The sequence below is a fragment of the Erpetoichthys calabaricus genome, chromosome 11 (genome assembly GCF_900747795.2).
Source record: "Erpetoichthys calabaricus chromosome 11, fErpCal1.3, whole genome shotgun sequence".
Classification (NCBI taxonomy): domain Eukaryota; kingdom Metazoa; phylum Chordata; class Cladistia; order Polypteriformes; family Polypteridae; genus Erpetoichthys; species Erpetoichthys calabaricus.
Window position 1 is genome coordinate 74,855,094 of NC_041404.2, and position 19,454 is coordinate 74,874,547.

General features: G+C 37.7%; 1 protein-coding gene across 4 annotated transcripts in view; it reads left to right on the forward strand.

The window, feature by feature from the left end:
* LOC114661328 (voltage-dependent L-type calcium channel subunit alpha-1D-like) overlaps positions 1–19,454 on the forward strand; it is a 232,888-nt gene that overhangs the window by 71,971 nt on the left and 141,463 nt on the right. For all 4 annotated transcript variants that reach the window (XM_051933786.1, XM_051933787.1, XM_051933788.1 and 1 more), the window contains exon 5: positions 6,514–6,656. In XM_051933786.1, the coding sequence (XP_051789746.1) occupies positions 6,514–6,656 (143 nt within the window). The remainder of the gene's footprint in view (positions 1–6,513; positions 6,657–19,454) is intronic.

Below are 19,454 nucleotides of genomic sequence, written 5' to 3' on the forward strand. Positions count from 1 at the left end.
GTATAGATTCTCCACTCAGCTAGCTCCCCTCTTATTGGCAACATTTACAGAAGCTAGAGACAACCAAACACTACCTCAAACATTTCGACAAGCATTAATCACCGTCTTTCCTAAACAAAATAAGGACTTGTTACAATGTGCATCATACAGACCAATTTCACTCCTGAATAATGATGTTAAGATACTCTCAAAAATCCTAGCTAGAAGGATGGAGAAAGTGCTGCCCTCGGTAATATCACAAGATCAAACTGGATTTATTAAAGGCCGACACCTATCTTCAAATCTCCGCCGCTTGTTTAATGTTATATATTCACCAGCAAAATCAAACACCCCAGAGATATTACTATCATTAGACGCAGAAAAAGCATTTGATATGATTGAATGGAATTACCTTTTCACTGCATTGGAGAAATTTGGGTTTGGCCCGAATATTTGTGCTTGGATCAAACTACTGTATACCAGTCCAGAAGCTTCAGTTTGTATTAATAACATTTGCTCAGACTACTTTAAACTAGAATGTGGTACCAGACAAGGATGTCCCTTGTCACCACTGTTGTTTGCAATCGCTATTGAACCACTGGCGGTTTACTGCCGAAATTCTTATCAGATAAAGGGGATTGTCAGAGAAGGACTGGAACAGAAAATTTCTCTATATGCAGATGATATGGTCTTATATATATCAGACCCAGAAAGCACTGTCCCCACTGTTTTAACAGCACTAACAGAATTTCAAAAGATATCTGGTCTTAGAATTAATCTGAATAAAAGTATACTCTTTCCAGTGAATTCACAAGCATATAATATTAGATTAGACACCCTACCTTTTACCATAGCAGATCAGTTTAAATACCTAGGGTTAAATATCACAAGTAAACATAAAGCTCTTTATCAACAAAATTTTGGCGTCTGTATGGAAAAAATTAAGCAAGACTTGCATAGATGGTCAACCCTTCATCTCACTCTATTCGGAAGAATTAACATTGTTAAGATGAATATCCTTCCTAAACTTCTCTTTTTATTTCAAAACATTCCAATATATATCAATAAATCGTTTTTTAAACAGTTCAATAATAACCTCATTCATTTGGAACTCAAAACACCCACGTATCCGAAGAGCGACCCTACAAAGACCTCAGGCAGAAGGTGGCATGGCTTTACCTAATTTTCAGTTTTATTACTGGGCAGCAAACATACAAGCCATAAAAACCTGGACACAAATAAATGAACATACACAGGCTTGGTCCGCAATAGAAGTAAAATCCTGTAGTACTTCTTTATATTCCCTGCTCTGCTCTCCAATAAATGAAAGTTATCGCAAATATACTAATAACCCAATTGTGCTTTACTCACTCAGAATATGGAACCAAATTAGAAAGCATTTTAAGATGGAGAATCTTTTATCAGTGGCACCTCTGCAAGAGAACCACCTCTTTCAACCTTCGCAAGTATATCCAGTTTTTAATACCTGGAAAAGTTTTGGGATTAAAATGCTCAGAGATCTTTATATAGACAACATATTTACATCTTTTGAACAATTACGTTCAAAATTCAACCTCCCAGCTACACATTTCTTTTACTATCTTCAAATTAGAAATTTTTGTAAAACAGAAATTGCCCGATTTCCCCCACCTTGCACCCTCCACAATGCTGGAAAAAATACTGCTCAATTTCGAGGAAACAAACACTATTTCCGCAATATATAAAATCTTATTAGAGTCCCTACCTTTCAAAGATCCAAGAGGACATTGGAAAGAAGATCTCTTAATATATCAGAAAAGGAGTGGAAGGTAGCAAAGCAGAGAATTCACTCGAGTTCTATATGCACAAAGCATAGAATTATTCAACTAAAAATTATATATCGAGCCCATCTGTCTCACTTAAAACTGTCCAAAATGTTTCCAGGGCAGGATCCTACCTGCGAGCGCTGCAACCAAGCTCCTGCCTCACTGGGTCACATGTTTTGGGCCTGCACCAAACTAACATCATTTTGGACAAAAATTTTTAAGTGCCTCTCAGACAGCCTTGGTATCACAATCCCTCCTAACCCATTAACAGCTGTGTTCGGTGTTCTTCCAGATGGACTTGAATTGGAGAAGGACAAGCAAACTGTGATTGCATTCACTACACTTTTGGCACGTAGACATTTTTGTTAAATTGGAAGAATCCTAATTCTCCTCTTATAAGTCAGTGGGAAATCGATGTTTTATATTATTTGAAATTGGAAAAAATCAAATTTTCAGTTAGAGGATCTGTACAAAATTTTTTCAAAACATGGCAGGATTTAATCAATATTATTTTAGAATAAGAGAAATAACTATTATCGCATTTAACTCCCTTCTCCATCTCTTATTTACATAGATATTTACTTCTCCCTTTCTTTTGTTTAATGTTGCCTTATTAAAAAGCCTTAAGCAATTTTCCTTTAGCTAAGCTCTCCTTCTCAGGGGTGGGGTTTGATTAGTCTTCAAATTTGTTGGGTTATAAATTGATCTGTTTGTATGGAATGATTACAATGAAAATTAATAAAATAAAAATATTAAAAAAAATTTAAAAAAAAACTTATTTAAATAGAAAATTAAAGTGACGTATTGACAAAAATTAAGATACATTTTGCATAGATATATATAGATTTATTTATATATAGAGAAACAGCAATATTTTTTCATATATATTTATAAGCATCAACTAGACAAGAATATAGTACAGACGCACTGATAAGCCGTGTTCTGATTATTAGTTTAATATAATTACGCTGCGAAACCCAGAACCGGTGTGGTGTACAAGTGATAGGTGGGGATGAGCAAGAACGCATTCGGATTGATAATGAAACGAAATTATACATTGTGAATTAGTTGTTTATCTTCCTAGAAATTATTATCGGTGTAATGTTTATTTTAGTTATTGCCTCATAAATTTCAACTGCCGTGTCAGATGCCGTCACAGAAGGACGGTCTGAAAATTATTTTTGAAACATTTGTGGATGAAAATCAGAGAATTTGACTTTTTTTCATTCATGAGTGATATTTTTCCAAACCCTGCTGCTTACACATAAAGTGTTCTGAGCCTTTTGGCCAATAATGCCGCCCCCAAAAATATGCCGCCCAGGGCGGACCGACCCCTCCGCCTGCCCTTAGCTACGCCACTGACTAGACCAGAACATTCTTGACCTTGGTAAATGTACAACACTCGTGGTACACTACAATGCCAATAAACTGCTCCAGTTCATTTTGATCCAATTTGAGGGCACTATGTGGATTTTTTTGCATGCAATACAGGCTACTTTGTTCTGCAATAGTATCCAAAAGATCATCGTCAAAAAAGTCTCGAAAGTACTGAATGGGCAGTCTGATTTCATCAGCATCAGGAAGAACAGCTTGACAAATTGTAATGTCTTTTGCAGAGTTTTGTTGTTGCACTGTCTTCCACACTACCTTTTTGCTGTGTTCTTGCAGTAGCAGCTGGTCGCCTTCTTGCACCGAGGTGCATCATGATTGCTGTCAGAATCTTCATCACTGCTGCTTTCGTTTTCAGTACTCTCATTAATGCTGCTTTCATATCCAGAAACATCACCTGGTGATAATGGTGAAGGTCTGTAGTCTTCATCGCTATCCTCACTTTCAGTGGGTGGAACCCTGATTTGATGTCCACCAGCTCGCTTCCCGTATAAAGTTGATGTGTTCATTTAGTTCTGCCTCAAAATAAACGGCAGAAATCGCATTTATATCCCAGTATGCTATTTTTACATTAATTGTAGAAATTAACTAGGATCAAAATGAAAAGCATTTGAAATGTATGCACAAGAATTCGAATTTCTACGATATTGCACGTAAATACAATATTATTCATATGCAGCCGTTATTGCCGAATGTAGCGAAAAAGCGACAATGCTAAGACGGCGTATAACTTCCGAAATTTTCGTCACATTAAGTCTATTCTGAAATATCAGCAATATTTTATCTTAGCGCAATTACCTCAAATGTGGAGAATTTCTCGAAATAAGCAGCCAAAATCCACGTGCACGGCAACACAAACACATCGCTTTCATAAGGCGATTGTAGTTTCCACTACGACCGCTAGATGGGATGAGCAGCGCTTTCAATACAATCCTTGGAACGTATCGAATACACCTCGCCTGGAAGCGGTTTGATGCGAATTAGCGACAATCGTCTACAAGGGGGTAATTTCACAGTAGTTACACCATTTATTTTCTTTCAGTTCGCCGCGCACTAAGACGTCTATTTACTTACACACTATGTCTTGCATAAAAATACGGACTCATTTATTTTCACGGAACATACAAAGTCTACATAAACCTTACATATTCCTTGCTCTTAATTAACATTTTCTTAAATTGATTACTCTTCGATTATTTTTCAATTACCTTATTCTACCTAAAGCCCTATCTTTCTGTGGGACACCTCCCACTGGTTGTAACCTTATTACATCGGAGGACTTTATTCTCCTTTTACTAAGGCGAGGGACGCTATCCCCCTTAATTCGTGCATGGGACTCGAACCTACGACTTCTATGTGCCCGAGACTCGAACCCATGACTTCTATGTGCCTAGGACTTGAACCCAGGAATTCTCTATCCATTAAACAGTATTACTGTCTACGGAGACCTTTTGCCAAACCCAGAGAGAGATCCAGGCAACTCCCCCAGACAATAGTGGGTCACTTCCTCCGGACGGCAATCCAAAATAATCTGCCACGCGACGAGGAGTGATATCGACACTATTCTTTAATGTTCTCTCTAGTCGGCAAAAGGCTCTTAACCTAACTGTCCTAACTATCCTGACTAGGAAAAAACACTCCTAATTGAACGGCATGACATCTAACCTAGCCCCTTACTCCCAAAAGAATGAATGAACATGCCTCCTCCTACCGTTTCAGGTCCGACGATCGCGTCCTCCAGAGGGGAGGCCCTCGCGGATGGGAACAAGTCCGTTCCAATTTCGCATCGTCCACTTCGCATCTTTTGAGATTCTGCTGGGAGTTCTCTCCGCGTTACTGATCTCCTTAACGTTGGGCGCCAAAAACTGTGGTGGAAATTTAACATCTTATTAAAGAAAGAAACAGGACGATTCAGTAACAAGGCAGGAGAAAAGCTGTTCATTGTATCTTTTAATGACTCCTCGGCAAAATGCCTTGGAGGGAGCATTCTTCAGAGGCAGTCTGTTACAGCATGGTCAGAATGATCAGGATGGTCAGAGAAACAAAGAATAGAGGTTCATTTTATAAACTGTTGAATTTACATACAGTGTCAATCAATGCATACATTTTAGTCTGGTTGGTTCGTTGGTCTACACCCAAATCATTTATATAAAATAAAAGTCTCATATATTATATTCTGGTTCTTCTTATACCTTTTGAGATGAGCCACCACCCTTGAAATTTCTGTGCGTATTACAACAGTCCATTCTAGTTTATAGGACATCTGCTGATTTCTTAGTCATCTCTTAGTCATCCTTCAGTACATTTTGTATATTACATCAACCTTTCTTCTGGTACATTCTACTTCTTAATCCAATTCTTATATTTCAGGGTACATTTTGTTGTTCACTTGACCTTTATTTGGTTTCCCATATTTATTAACCCTATATGCTATTTGTTTAAGATGAATGCTATGTTACCCTAAAATTGTTCTTCCACAGGAGTCAGACAGCATTTCTATAATACATAAAAACATTTTAAAGTGCCTTCCTTTCAAAGATCCCAGAGTACAATGGGAAAATGATCTCTTACTCAACATTTCAGAAAAGGAGTGGGAGGCAGCCATGCACAGAATTCATTCTAGCTCCATATGTGCAATGCATACAATTACTTAACTTAAAATCTTTTATCAAGCACATCTGTCTCGTTTAAAATTGTCCAAAATGTTTCCAGGGCAAGATGCAACCTGTGAACATTGCAATTGATCTCCAGTCTCATTGGGCCATATGTTTTGGGCCTACACCAAATTAACATAATTTTGGTCCAGAATTTTTAAATGTCTTTCTGACAACCTTGGTGTCACAATCACTCTTAATCCATTAACAGCAGTGTTTGGTGTTCTGTCAGATGGGCTTAAAGTGGAGAAGGACAAACAAACTGTAATAGCCTTTACTTCACTATTAGCACATAGACTTATTTTGCTCAGCTGGAAGAATCCTAGCCCACCTAGTCAGTGGGTAACTAATGTTATATACTGTACTATTTGAAACTGGAAAAAATCAAATTGTCACTCAGAGGATTTGTTCAAAACTTTTTTGAAACCTGGCAGGATCTAATTAATAACATTTTAGAATAAGTATATTGGAGAAAGCGATTCTCTCCCCCTTTTTTCTACTGTTAAACATTTTCTGGCTGTTGGCCTTCCTGTCTTTCTCATGGGTGGGGGTTGAATTGAATTTAGTTTTGTCAAGTTTGACTTGCTTGTATGGAATGTTACTTGCATTTAATAAATTCAATAAAATATAAAAAATAAATAAATATGCAGATTAGTTTGTCAGGGTGTGCTGCTTTTGTCATGCAGGTTGTTCAGTGTGGTGCTTGAACAGATGACACACAAACCAGGGGAAGCCCACCATATGGGAGGCAAAGCAGGAGGATTGGATGTAAAAGCTTTGCGTGCATTCCGAGTTTTGCGCCCACTTAGACTGGTCTCTGGTGTGCCAAGTAAGTTTGTTTTGGCCAAACTTCTAATGCCTTTTTATTTATTTATTTTTTATTTGTTTGAATGTACTTGAAAATTTTCTTTTGTAAGGAGAACCTGTTTTAATTTCTCTATAAATTCTAACACTGTATGTTCATTGTTTTCATGCTATTATATGTTATATTAACCTTTTTTTTGCATTCTTCTGCTTTTTCAACCTTCAAAAGCCATCCAAGTTTTCCTAAGAAAAGCTATAAATAAAGTTTATTTGATATTAGAATTGGTCCACATTTTGAAAATATAACTTAATTTCTTGATTTGATTATCAGCTGTTGCAAAACACAGTCAGAATTAAAATTCTTTTAATTCTGTCATGTTCTTGCTATTTTCTACTTTTGATTTAATCTGACTTTTAGAAAAGTACAGAAAAACATGTTCTTCTGCATTGACCAGAGGGTACAAAGCAATATGCATATACTCTTAAGCCCACATCACACTTCAAGACATTTAAAGTGATTTTCAGTCTCAAACATTATTTACATAATACCAGTGAGTGGAGGGAAGTCGGGAAGTCATGTAGTTTGACATCCCTGGTTAGTTAGAATGGTCTATGACACACTCTTACAAAATTAACATGTTTACTTTTGTCTTAAGTTGTAGAGGCATGCTCATGCATGTGCAAAAGCTGACAGGTAGTGATTTTACAGCATAAAATGCAATGGAGTTAATTTTAGTCTATGATGAAACTTCACAAGAACCTACTGTATTGGTAACTATTGCAGTACCAAAGACCAGAATCAGCCAAAAAGGCATCTGACAGAGAACAAGGTTAAACAGCTCAAGAATCTTCAACAACAGTTTGGTCAAATTAATAAGGAAGTTAAACAAAAAGTCAGAGAATCTAGAAAAAAACTGTTACACTTCAAATGTGATATTTGCATTTGGAAAGTTTAACATTTTTTGTTATGAACAGTGACACCTACCTGCTTGTTTCAGGTTTCCTTGGAGTAAGAGACACAATCACTGAATTTAATGATCAATCAAAATGACAGTATTGGCAGGAGAATTGTTTTGGAAATTGTTTATGTAAAAATACACTCTTTATATTCAATTTGTTTCTCCTGAAACCTTTCCACCACAATAAAATACTTTCTTAGATGTATTTAGTTAAAAGGAAATTTTATGAATTGGAATTACCCTAAACTGAACTATGATTGTCCTATTGTTATATTACTAGGAGTTCCTCTGTCAAGGTAAGGATTTATGGGCTTTCTTTACCTGAATCCAAAGCAATGGAGGATGACATACAAGAGAACCTCCAAAATGGATTAATTAAACTGTCCAGCAGTACAGTTGTACCTGGTTTCTTTTTCATTTATTAAAAAAAAAGTTAGGGAACTTTTTACCGGCATTCATTATAGACAATTAATAAGATTACCATTAAAAACACTTATCCCTTGCCCTTGATTTTCTCAAAACTCAAACAAGTAATTGGTTCTACAATATTTACTTAATGATATCTACATAGTATGTACAATTTGATCCAAATCTTGAGGGTGACAAGTGGAAAACTGCTATAGCTCTGACCCTTATGACAATCTCATCATGCCTTATGGATTAGGAAATGCACTGGCCACATCTCGGTCTTTCATTAATGACATTTCTTGGGAGATTTTTATTTTCTATTAAAATATTGAACAAAATATCCACCATGACAGACGAGTATTAACAAGATTCTCTTTTAGTACCTGGTTGTCACATCTCAGTAATGTGAATTTTTCCTACATATATGTAAGCTTTTTGAGTTATTATTAGGGCAGGGAATCGATTAACAAAATTAACTAATTAATCGCATCATTGTAAGTAATTAATCGTCATTAATCGCACCTAACATTAAAACATGTAATCATAAAATAAGTAGTTAAATCATGAAGTAAATACTGTACACACTGAAGTAAATACACACTGAATCACAAAAATAATGTAGAATCAACACAGTGGAATTTAAAAAACTTTAATGGCATAGCTTAAATTTAAACAATGACATTAAACCTGAACATTTAACTGTAAATAGATAGATAGATATATAGATAGATAGATATTTTATTAATCCCAAGGGGAAATTCACATTCTCCCGCAGCAGCATACTGATAACACTGTAGTGCCTCTGGCACACACTCCATAGGTGGTCAAGACCTGTCTGAGAAGGACAGAACTACCTGGAGAAGCCGACACAGAAGCAGCTCCGTAATTGCTGTTTTGTAAACATAGTAGTTAGAGGGGTCCAACTGCAAGGTTGCATGTTTGCCAGCGACTCTCACAGAGCCGAAGAACAGTGGGCATATGAGTGCTGACTAAATGCTGTGTCTGCTACCACCAGTCTTCAAACTGATATTTTTAACATCATCTCCAGTTGTCAAGACCCTTTGGACAGTTTAGCAAGTGTATGATATTTAATGTTTTTGTAGTTAGTGGAATCGTGGCGTGACTTTGGATTTTGTGGATTACAAAAAGTGTGCCACCACAGATAAAAGGTTTGGAAAACACTGCTGTACACCTTTGCTTTTGGCATGCAAAAAGTTCTCTGTAGCAGCTATCTCACATGAAAACTGACACAGTGCATTACATGGGTGGTTATGTAGTGTTCTTTGCATATACGCGTAATTAGTGAAGATACTGCAAACTGGAATAATGGGTAGGGATAATCATTACACTTTTGTTTAACAGAATTTTGTCATTATATTAGGAGAGTCAGGACTACAAATTACCTGACAGAGTGGTGAGTTATATACAAAAGTAATAGAGACTTATTTTAATTTTAGTGAGACTCAAAGATTTTGCATTTAGGTCGTATGGTATTGATTAAATCTTCTTACAGAAATGTGAATTGAAAAAAAAGAGCACAATTTTTATCTTTTCTCTAGCATTGCACCAGGACTGCCATAAATTACTTTTACCATTTGTAGAGTTTTCTTGAAGTGTGATATATAGTTCAGCAATTAAAGTCTCATCATTTGACTGTCTGTATGGCTTTTAACCTGCAGTTAATTCTTTGCATTTATATAGCGCTTTTCTCACTACTCAAAGCTCTTAGCAATTGCAGGTTAAGGGCCTTCCTTAAGGGCCCAACAGAGCAGGAGTCCCTTTTGACATTTACGGGATTTGAACCGGCAACCTTCCGATTGCCAGTGCAGATCCCTAGCCTCAGAGCCACCATGCTGCCACACCACACAGTTCTCGAATTCCCCTTAATATCTAGTTTTGAAGAGTATTTGTCTAGATTTAGGGGTAAATGGAGACTGTTGAAAAACAAATTAGTTGATGGCTGTAACCTCTGCTAAGCAGTTTGCTAGATGGCCCCTGAGTTTGAGGTCATTCAGAAGGCTTGATACTTAGGGCATCCACCTCATAAACTGGCTTAATTATTTATTGGACCCTACACCATTCTTAAATGTGTGAGTCTGGTGACTTAAAAAAATTTTTGCCTTCCCATTTTAAAATTCATACTACTTTCATGTTTCTAGATTTAGACCTGTCCATTCTAGCCCATTTATCAGAAATACACTTCCTGCGTCTTCTGCTTTCTTTGAAAGGGAATAGGAATGTGATATGCAGACATTTATTGATCCACATCCATACCCATTGCAAGCCATGTGAATTCTATGTCATTTTGTGATGACAAGTTGAGTCATCATTTCCCACCTACTGTATGTAAGATGATAGCATGGGAACTTTCTGTCCAGGTTTCCGGGCAAATAATAAACTAAATCAGGCTGCACGTTTGCTTTTTAGAGCTGATGCAATTACAAAGAAAATGCACTTTTGATCTCCTACAGTCTCATATCTCTCAGTAACAAATACCTGTAATAGATGTTAACTGTTAGTGACTGGTCTTATTTGCCATAGATTCCCTTTTCTTACTAGTTTCCCTTGCGTGCCATGTTTTGTGCTTTGTTTTGTTGTTTAACAAACTCTATTATTTAAAGAACATTGTTTTAGCTTGGTCCTTTTAAGACAGAGGTTTACAGTAATTCTCACTCATGAAGCAGATTTCTGATTATTTAGAGTGTTTTAGAACCATTAATGCCTGGACCCCTTTTTGGGCATGTGCAAGCCTAGAACCCTATCTTTTGAGTTTGAAGCCAGGCTCTCCGAGTTAAGGCCTGTTTTTAAGGCAGACGAATCTATATTACTAAACCACAGTTTTAATTTATGCACGGATGCATCGAAACGCATGTGCACTGCGCCGCGGCGCCCTAGAGTCAAACGCAGCGGCTTCCCAGAGTCAGTAGGTGGCGCCCAAACACCACAACCCACAGTCAAACGCAGCGGCCTCCCAGAGTGAGTAGTATGTATGTGCCAGCAGTCTGTGTGGCATGTTTGAATTACATAACGGACTGTACCATGCCTACGACCTGTGAACTAAACCTGAAGTAAAGTGTGCACGCCAGGTTCTACAGCCGCCCGGACGCGACCGCCCACACCACTGCATATACGATGACACAGCCATAAAAAAACAAAAACGAGACTGCATGAAGAAAGACAATAACAGAAGCGCATTGAAATGAACTGTCCCAGGACGCACCCACCCTCCATGATATTTCATCATGCAGCGGCTTCCCACCGAGGGGCATACATACTCAAATGCAGCCGCTTCCCAGAGTCAGTAGGTGGCGCCCAAACACCACAACCCACAGTCGAACGCAGCAGCCTCCCAGAGTCAGTAGTATGTATGTGCCAGCAGTCTGTGTGGCATGTTTGAATCACATAACAAACTTTTCCATGCCTACGACCTGTGAACTAAACCTGAGGTAAAGCGTGCATGCCAGGTTCTACAGCCGCCCGGACGCGACCACCCACACCACTATACATCCAAATATCGGACAGAACAGAAACTGATTGACATTCTTGGATTTACGATTCTCTAGAGAATCGCGGGCTTACTTGTAAAGACCTAATCTGGCTTCTGTTTATTTATATAAACATACTTAGACTAGATTATTGTTGTTGCTACCTTTAAGACAATGTTCTTTCTAGTACAAATGCGCAGTTAGTTAGAAAGTAGTTTCTTTTGAATGATTCACGTGTTTGTATCTTTATAAGTAAAAGTCATATTTCACATTCAGAAAGGTGTGCTTAATGAATAATAACCTTAGTAACAGAGGATGGCTGGGAATTACAAAATCCCTCCAGATTTTGATGAAAAAAGATCATACAAAAGCGGGAAAAGTGAATTTGTAATTTGGAGATGAGTGATAGACTTTGAAAAGAAAAAGCAAGCACTTGCTGTGGAACTTTTGATTATGGGAGGGCAAGAGATATGGTGGTAGCAATACTAGCAGAAGACAAACAAGGAAACAGGTATGAATAACAATCCCAACACTCAGTGTGTATTTTTGAAGGAGGAAAATGATGGCATTTATGAGGTGCATTTGTCGTTTGATAGTATAACGAGGTAAGGTACAGTTTTGAAGGTGGACTACATAGCTGAATATGAACAAAGCTATAATCATATATGTTAATATGATATAACTCTTCTAGGTGGTGTATTACATTCTGCTGAATAGTGCTTATATAGAAACTAAACACAAATGGTTGGCTCGAACTACATGCTCAAGCTTAACTTTTGCCTTAATGAAGTTGCTGTTAATGTGCCTCTTCAGTGAGAAAATGGCAGTTTCAAGAGCTTCCACTGGAATACAATTGAAAACCGATGTGGCTTATTTTACAGGTTAAAAACAAAATGTGTATCGATATCTGAAGAATCATTTGAAATTGTCATTATCTGGTGCATATTTCCATAAGACAGTTTCGGCAGAAAATCAAAATGTGCCATGGAGTAAACTGTAAAGACTGTCTTGTCTGCATAAAAGTGAACAAGTGAAGTTAACTGAGAGTCATGCAAATGTGGATGACATAGAACAGTGCACAATGAACGCAATATTCAAATTAATCTGCCTGTGATTGAGAGTGTTTGGGATCTGCAGTAATTGACACTGCATATACTTGAACTGTTTGTGGAGAAAAGTGGCTTGATAGTTTTGTGAGTGAGCTCAGTCAGAACAAAGTGAATAAGTTGATTTTAGTACCGAGCTGTAGAGATTCTAAATTTGATTAGAAAAATAGTGAACGCTATCAAAAAAGGTTAAAGATACACTTATAAGTGGACAAACCAGATACAACGTTGAAATAGAAGTGATCCCTCTAGATATCAATTTGCTATTAAGCAGAACGTCTTTAAAGGGAGCTGGAGCTGTGCTTGATATTGAGAATGTCAGGGCAGTAATGTTTAAACACTCAATTAAGCTGGAGCTGACCAGTTCTAGACTTTATTTCATAAACATCCTAGATAAGGACAAACAAGAATTACTTCATGAAAATGAAACTTTGACAATCACAAAACAAGACAAAAAGCAAAAAATTATGTTAAAACTTCACAAGCATAAGTTCAGACATGCCTCCACTGATAAACTACAGAAACTGTTTCACATTTCTGGTAATAATGATACTGAATGCACATCTTTCTTAGAACAATTTGTAGACACTTGTAAAACATGCTTGAAATACAGCAAGCCTAAGCCTAAACCAGTTGTGGGCTTGCCATTGGCTTTAAGATAAAATGAGACCATGAACCCACATGAATGTGAAACAAATGTGTTGTATCAACACATGATCATTTCACATGTTTTAGTGCCAGAAGCACTGCAACTTCAAATAAACTTTGTGAAATTATAAAATATTCTATCCACTCATAGAAAAGTATTCACAGACCACCAGAGAAAATAGGGTGGCAATGAAGGGGAATTTAACATGGCTGAAAATTAGAATATTAACATAAAGACAACAGCAGCATACAGTCCATGGACTTTTAGAAAGACTCAACCAAACAATAACAGACATCATTTTGAAAGTTATAAAGAGTAAAGCATGTGACTGGAAAACTGCATTTGTCTGGGCACTAGTGGTGAAAAAGACTTTGCACAATGTAAATGGCTATACGTAATCCATATCAACTGATGTTTGGACAAAACCCAACCTTGCCTTATTATTTGTCAAAACACCAACTCTTGAAGAATCTACAATGACTGTTGCAGTTGGACAGCATATCACAGTTTTAAATGGAACATCTAAAGCATTTGCAGAAGGTGAATGTTTAGACAGGATCCATATTACTAACCGAGAATGGTAAACCGGATGGCATGGACGCAGGTAAACGGCAATGGGACCATGAGATTTACTGCGCAGGCGCATACAGTGCGCGTCTCATAAACCGCACGCGAAGTCGTATCCACCACGCATGAAGGAGTCACGGCCCAAAAACGAAAGAGCTCAACTGACGTGAATGAGAAATGAAGCAACAACGCACCCATGGCTAACGACTACCGACACAGCCACACAAAAAAGAGGACTCTGCGCTGCAGCCCAGATTCAAACGGAAGAGGCTACGGAGGCCCCACGGGTCCATAAAGTACGGAAGGCGCAGGCGTCACCGCCATATTGTGAGTGGCACTACTGCGGAGTGAAGTTAGGAATAATGTGCTGCTTGGGATTGTACAGACCGCTGAACGCTTTACACCGAACTCAAACACAATACAGCTCAACGATCCAAACACGAGCCCACCTAGATAACATCAATGAACGCAGGCGCATACAACGCGTATCTGAAACTACGGAAGCAAAGCAGGCACAGGTTCAAAACGAACAAGCTCGACTGACGGATATACAAACACGAGCCCGGCTGGATAAAATCAATGAACGCAGGCGCCTACAACGCGCGTCTGAAATGCCGCAAGCAAAGCGGACACGGCTCCAAGACGAACGAGCTCGACTAATGTATTTCAGGATACTCAACGCCGGGGGTAGGCGAGCGAAGTGATCAGGGGGCGGAGCCCCCCTTGTACTCAGCTATTTGGAAAAAGCTTTTTCCTATAGATAAAATAGAACAAAATCAGAGACAATGTACACTATACATGAGTTGATTGTACACAATGGAAAGGCTCTGGTGTTGCTATTGGACAAGATATGGTATGGTATGGTAGTCTTTGTAAGACTTGCAGGTATTTGTTTATGTGTACATCACTCAAGATTAAGGAAGGTGGAATGTTTAAGAAAAAGATAATGTGTTCACAGTGCAGAATGTGGCAGAAAATTGTCAAAGAAAAGATAAAAAATTAATTCCGTTAATAAAGTCATTGAAACAGACATGGATAGTCAAACAGAGTTATTAGCAGTGACACAGAAGCTGTTACTGAGGAAATAGAGCATATTCAGCAACCATCAATAAACAGACAGTTTGCACAGAAATCAGGAAAATCTATCAAATTCAGTGACAGAGACACTAGAATCCAACATAAAGTCGAAATTAATTGTTGAGCCGGAAATGCCAGAGGAAAATACAATTTGCGCCACACTGAATCTAATGGGCTTTATGAGACCACAGGCTCACATGATTTATCAAGAGCTGAAACCCTTAATATCGAACTAAATAATATGCAGAACAGTCTTCTCCCTAATGCAGATGTAGTTCAGACCAAAGACATGTCTTTTGGTACAGCAAAAGAAGAAGAACTCTGTAATTGGAAATATAATGGGTTTTTAAGGAAATACCACATCTATGGAAAAAAATATGTTTCCATAAGACGAATATGCACCTTGAAAGAGACACCAACAGGTATAGTGCCCACAGCTCACCTTGTGGCTAGAGGTTTTGAACAATTTGGTAGGGGTGAACTTCCAAAGGATTCACCAATGTGCTATTCTGAGTCTTTGAGAATGCTTCTGGCAGTCATTTGTCAAAAGCAGAGTAAAGTGTACTCCATAGGATTACATTAAGGTATTTATATTTGGCCTCCTGTTGAAGTTAAATGTAAGAGGATATTGTACAAGCTAAAAAAGTGTCTTTTTGTGCTTGCATATATATCACTGTACTTTTTCATCAAAGTCAAAGAAACAATAAAAAGCACAGGGGGAATAATGTCATTAGCAGATCCTGCTATATTCTACTAGCTAGACAAACATGGCAATGTAAGTGGACTACTTGCTTCTCATGTTGATGACTTTATTTAGAGAGGCTCCAAAGACTTTTTAGAAACTGTAATTCCATATTAAAATCTATGTTTCAGAAAACCTTTTTGATGTGAATTCCTTTATTGGAGTTATACATTTATAGCAGGAATACTACATACATATCCTCTATCATATCCCTATAGACTCTTCAAAAGCCCTGCAATGTGAAATGTTATTTACAAATGTAGAAACTGATCATCTGAAATCAAAAATAGGTCAGATTCTATGGGTTGCTCAGCAATGCAGGGCAGATATGATGTTTGATGTATACAGCCTTGCATCCAACACTATGTATGCTACAGTACAAAACAACCATGAGAAAAAATAAGAAATTAAAGTTAAAGTCATGACATGTCACATTAAAATTTCAATATTTAAGACATGACAACTCTTTAAAACTGGTCCTGTTTAGTTTAGTGATGACTCTCCTGGAACTTTGCCTGATGGTGGTACCCAAGGTGGACACTTCTTAATATTAATGGGTGATGGAGGTAAATTCTCAACACTCTGTTGATAATCTTAAAAGATAAGAAGGATTGTAATGAGCACTCTTGCAGGAGAAACACTTTCCTTGACAGATGGGATTGACGGTGCAGTGTTTCTTATAACTCTATTTTCAGAATTAAAGGTGATGCAGACAGACGTATTCTGCCCATTACATGTGTCTGTGACAACTACTCACTTGCGAATACTACACCAAATGTGTCACATAAAAAACAGACTTAGATTGGTGATTGTTTCTATAAAAGAACTCTTGGAGTCAGGAAGGAAAGACCAAATACTTTGGTGGGCTACAAAGGAACAGCTGCTTGATCAAAACTGGTGTATCTGCCTTGAAGTTGCTAAAAGCTTTAAGTGACAGGATATGGCATTTCAAATGAAAGATTTACATGTGTATATGCTCTCATAAAAAAAAAAGTTTATTATTATGGTAAACATACTTAGACTATATCACAGTTGTTGTCTCTAAAAGAGTCGTGTGTTATTTAGTAAGGTTATGTTAAATTGATAGTATTTTCTTAGTTATGTTAAAATTTTTGCCTGTACATTAATGCATAGTCTATGCGAGATTCTATTATAACCCCCACAAGCTGAATTGAAATGGAATATTCTAATTATTTGTTGTCCCTCTGACTACCGATTAGTCCCTATTTGCCTTGTTGGTAAGGCATGGAGGCAAACAGTTTTCAAAGAGTTTTGTGTCATAGTGAACGTATTGACCAAATTGAATGTGCCGTATGTATAGAACGTACTGAATGTATTACATAAAGCATCTCTAAGTTTGCCATAAGAGAAATAACACAACCTTTAAGTATAAAGTAACTGAAATTTAATAAGAAAAAGCTATGTTTGTAGAAGAAACATTTTTTCCGTTTTTGCCTTTTATCCTGCGTGTGTAATGATTTTTTCTCTAATTTACGTGTACTGCTTTGCTTTGGATTTTCACTAAACCTTTTTTAAACAAACTTTATTGGACAGAGAAATTTCTTTTGTTACGCATTTGACTGGATTCTACCTTGCCAACTCAGTAGCTGCTTGATTTTGGAAACCTGGGATAGACACAGCTACAATCTCCTTTAAGACTGCTCTTCTTAGTACTCACGCACAGATGTAGATTTGAAAGTAGTAGTTTTTAAATGGTTCCCATGTTTACATGTCTCTATTATGAAAGAAAATCTTGAGACAAAGAGATTTTTTCAAGTCCCGCCCTCCTCTCATCCATTTACAACCATGCCCACGGTCCACTCACCTCTCATTTGTGTGAATGCTTTTGTCAAACACAGTTCCTGTGCTCTCAGCTCTAATAAAGTTTTACGTTTTCCTCACTTTAAGTTCCCAATAAAAGATGAAGTCAAATGAATTAACGTGAAAATTGTCGATCAGTTACACGGCAATGACATGTAAAATTTTAACAGGCAACAAGAAAGGTAATGTAGTACATCTTCCATGGATAACATTAGACACCAAAGGAGATCTTGATATGCCATTCGTATTAAAATGTTTGCAGTTTCTCATTACAATAGCTTTTGCTATGACAATTAACAAATCACAGGGACAAACATTCGAAAAAGTCGGTTTATTTATTAGAGGGAAACGATATTCACTCATGGGCAGGTATACGTTACGTTATCACAATGTAAATCCAAACACGGAATCAAAATTCAATATGATATAGACGAAAAGTTGATGAAAAAAATTGCTTTTACTTAAGTTTTACAGTAAAATTGTAAGTTTAAAAAGTATTTGCATGTTAATTTCAAAGCCAAACAGAACGAAAACATATAACGCAACGAATACCTCTAACGCAACATGAAACATAATTATCTTTCAATTTATTACATTTTACTATTTTTTACTATGGTTAATTACTCGCTGTAATGTAAAATAGTTAGTTCTATTATGCATATGTAACAATTCCCATGAAAATAACAATCTGTTTAAATTGTACATCCGCTTCCCCATTCACAGATCTGCGAAGTGGCTAGCTAGCACATAGCGCCCACCCGGGGGTTGGCGAGCAAATCAAGCAGGGGGCAGAGCCCCCTAGTCTTTGTAAGTAAAATTCATATTTCACATTCAAACTGGTGTGCTTATTGAATACTAACATAAGAAATTTGACAAACCACAGTGGACTATTCAGTCCATCAGGCTTTTTTGTTTATCTAGTAGCTAAGCTGTCCCAATATCTCATCCTGATACTTCTTAAAGGTTTTCCTGGTTTCTTTATCAACTACATGTCTTGGTAGTTGTTCCAAATTCCCACATCACGTTGAGTGAAGAAGTACTTCCTGGTTTCAGTTCTAAATACACTTCCCCTTAATTTGGAATGGTGTCCTCGAGTATGTGATTCACCGTAAGGTTGAAAGAGTTTGGCTAGATCTACTATATCCATCCATCCATTATCCAACCCGCTATATCCTAACTACAGGGTCACGGGGGTCTGCTGGAGCCAATCCCAGCCAACACAGGGTGCAAGGCTGGAAACAAACCCTGGGCAGGGTGCCAGCTCACCGCAAGGCGCACACACACACACACACACACACACACACACCAAGGGACAATTTAGAATCGCCAGTGCACCTAACCTGCATGTCTTTGGACTGTGGAAACCCATGCAGACACAGGGAGAACATGCAAACTCCACGCAGGGAGGACCCGGGAAGCAAACACGGGTCTCCTAACTGCGAGGCAGCAGTGCTACCCACTGCTCCACCATGCCGCCCTCTACTTTATCAGTTTGAGAATTTTTAAGACCTGGGTTAGATCCTCACACAGTCTCTTCTACTCAAGACTAAGCAGGTTTAATTCACCGAGTCTGTCAGAGTACTGTACAGCATATCCTCATATCCTGGGAGGCACTTCACTGCACAGCCTCAGGTACTGCTATGTTTTTTTGTAGCATGCTGACCAGGGAACTCATGCATACCTACTTGCATAGAATTCACACTAAAACATGGCGTATGGACAAAACTAGAAATGTGTGAACGCACGAAAAATTCAAAGGCCTTAAACTGCGTAAGTAAACTGAGCAGAGCCTTCTTAAAAATATGCGTCAAGGGTTTACATATGTACTCACAAACAACATGGCGTACAGACAAAACTAGACAAAACTAGAAATATACGTGTGCACAAAAAGATTCAGATGCATTAAACTGTGTTCTATGCACTTTCCCTTTATAAATCCCAATCAACGTGAATTTTAACTCACAAAATTTTGCTATTTGAATATGCAAATCAAAATAAATAGCCCCTTC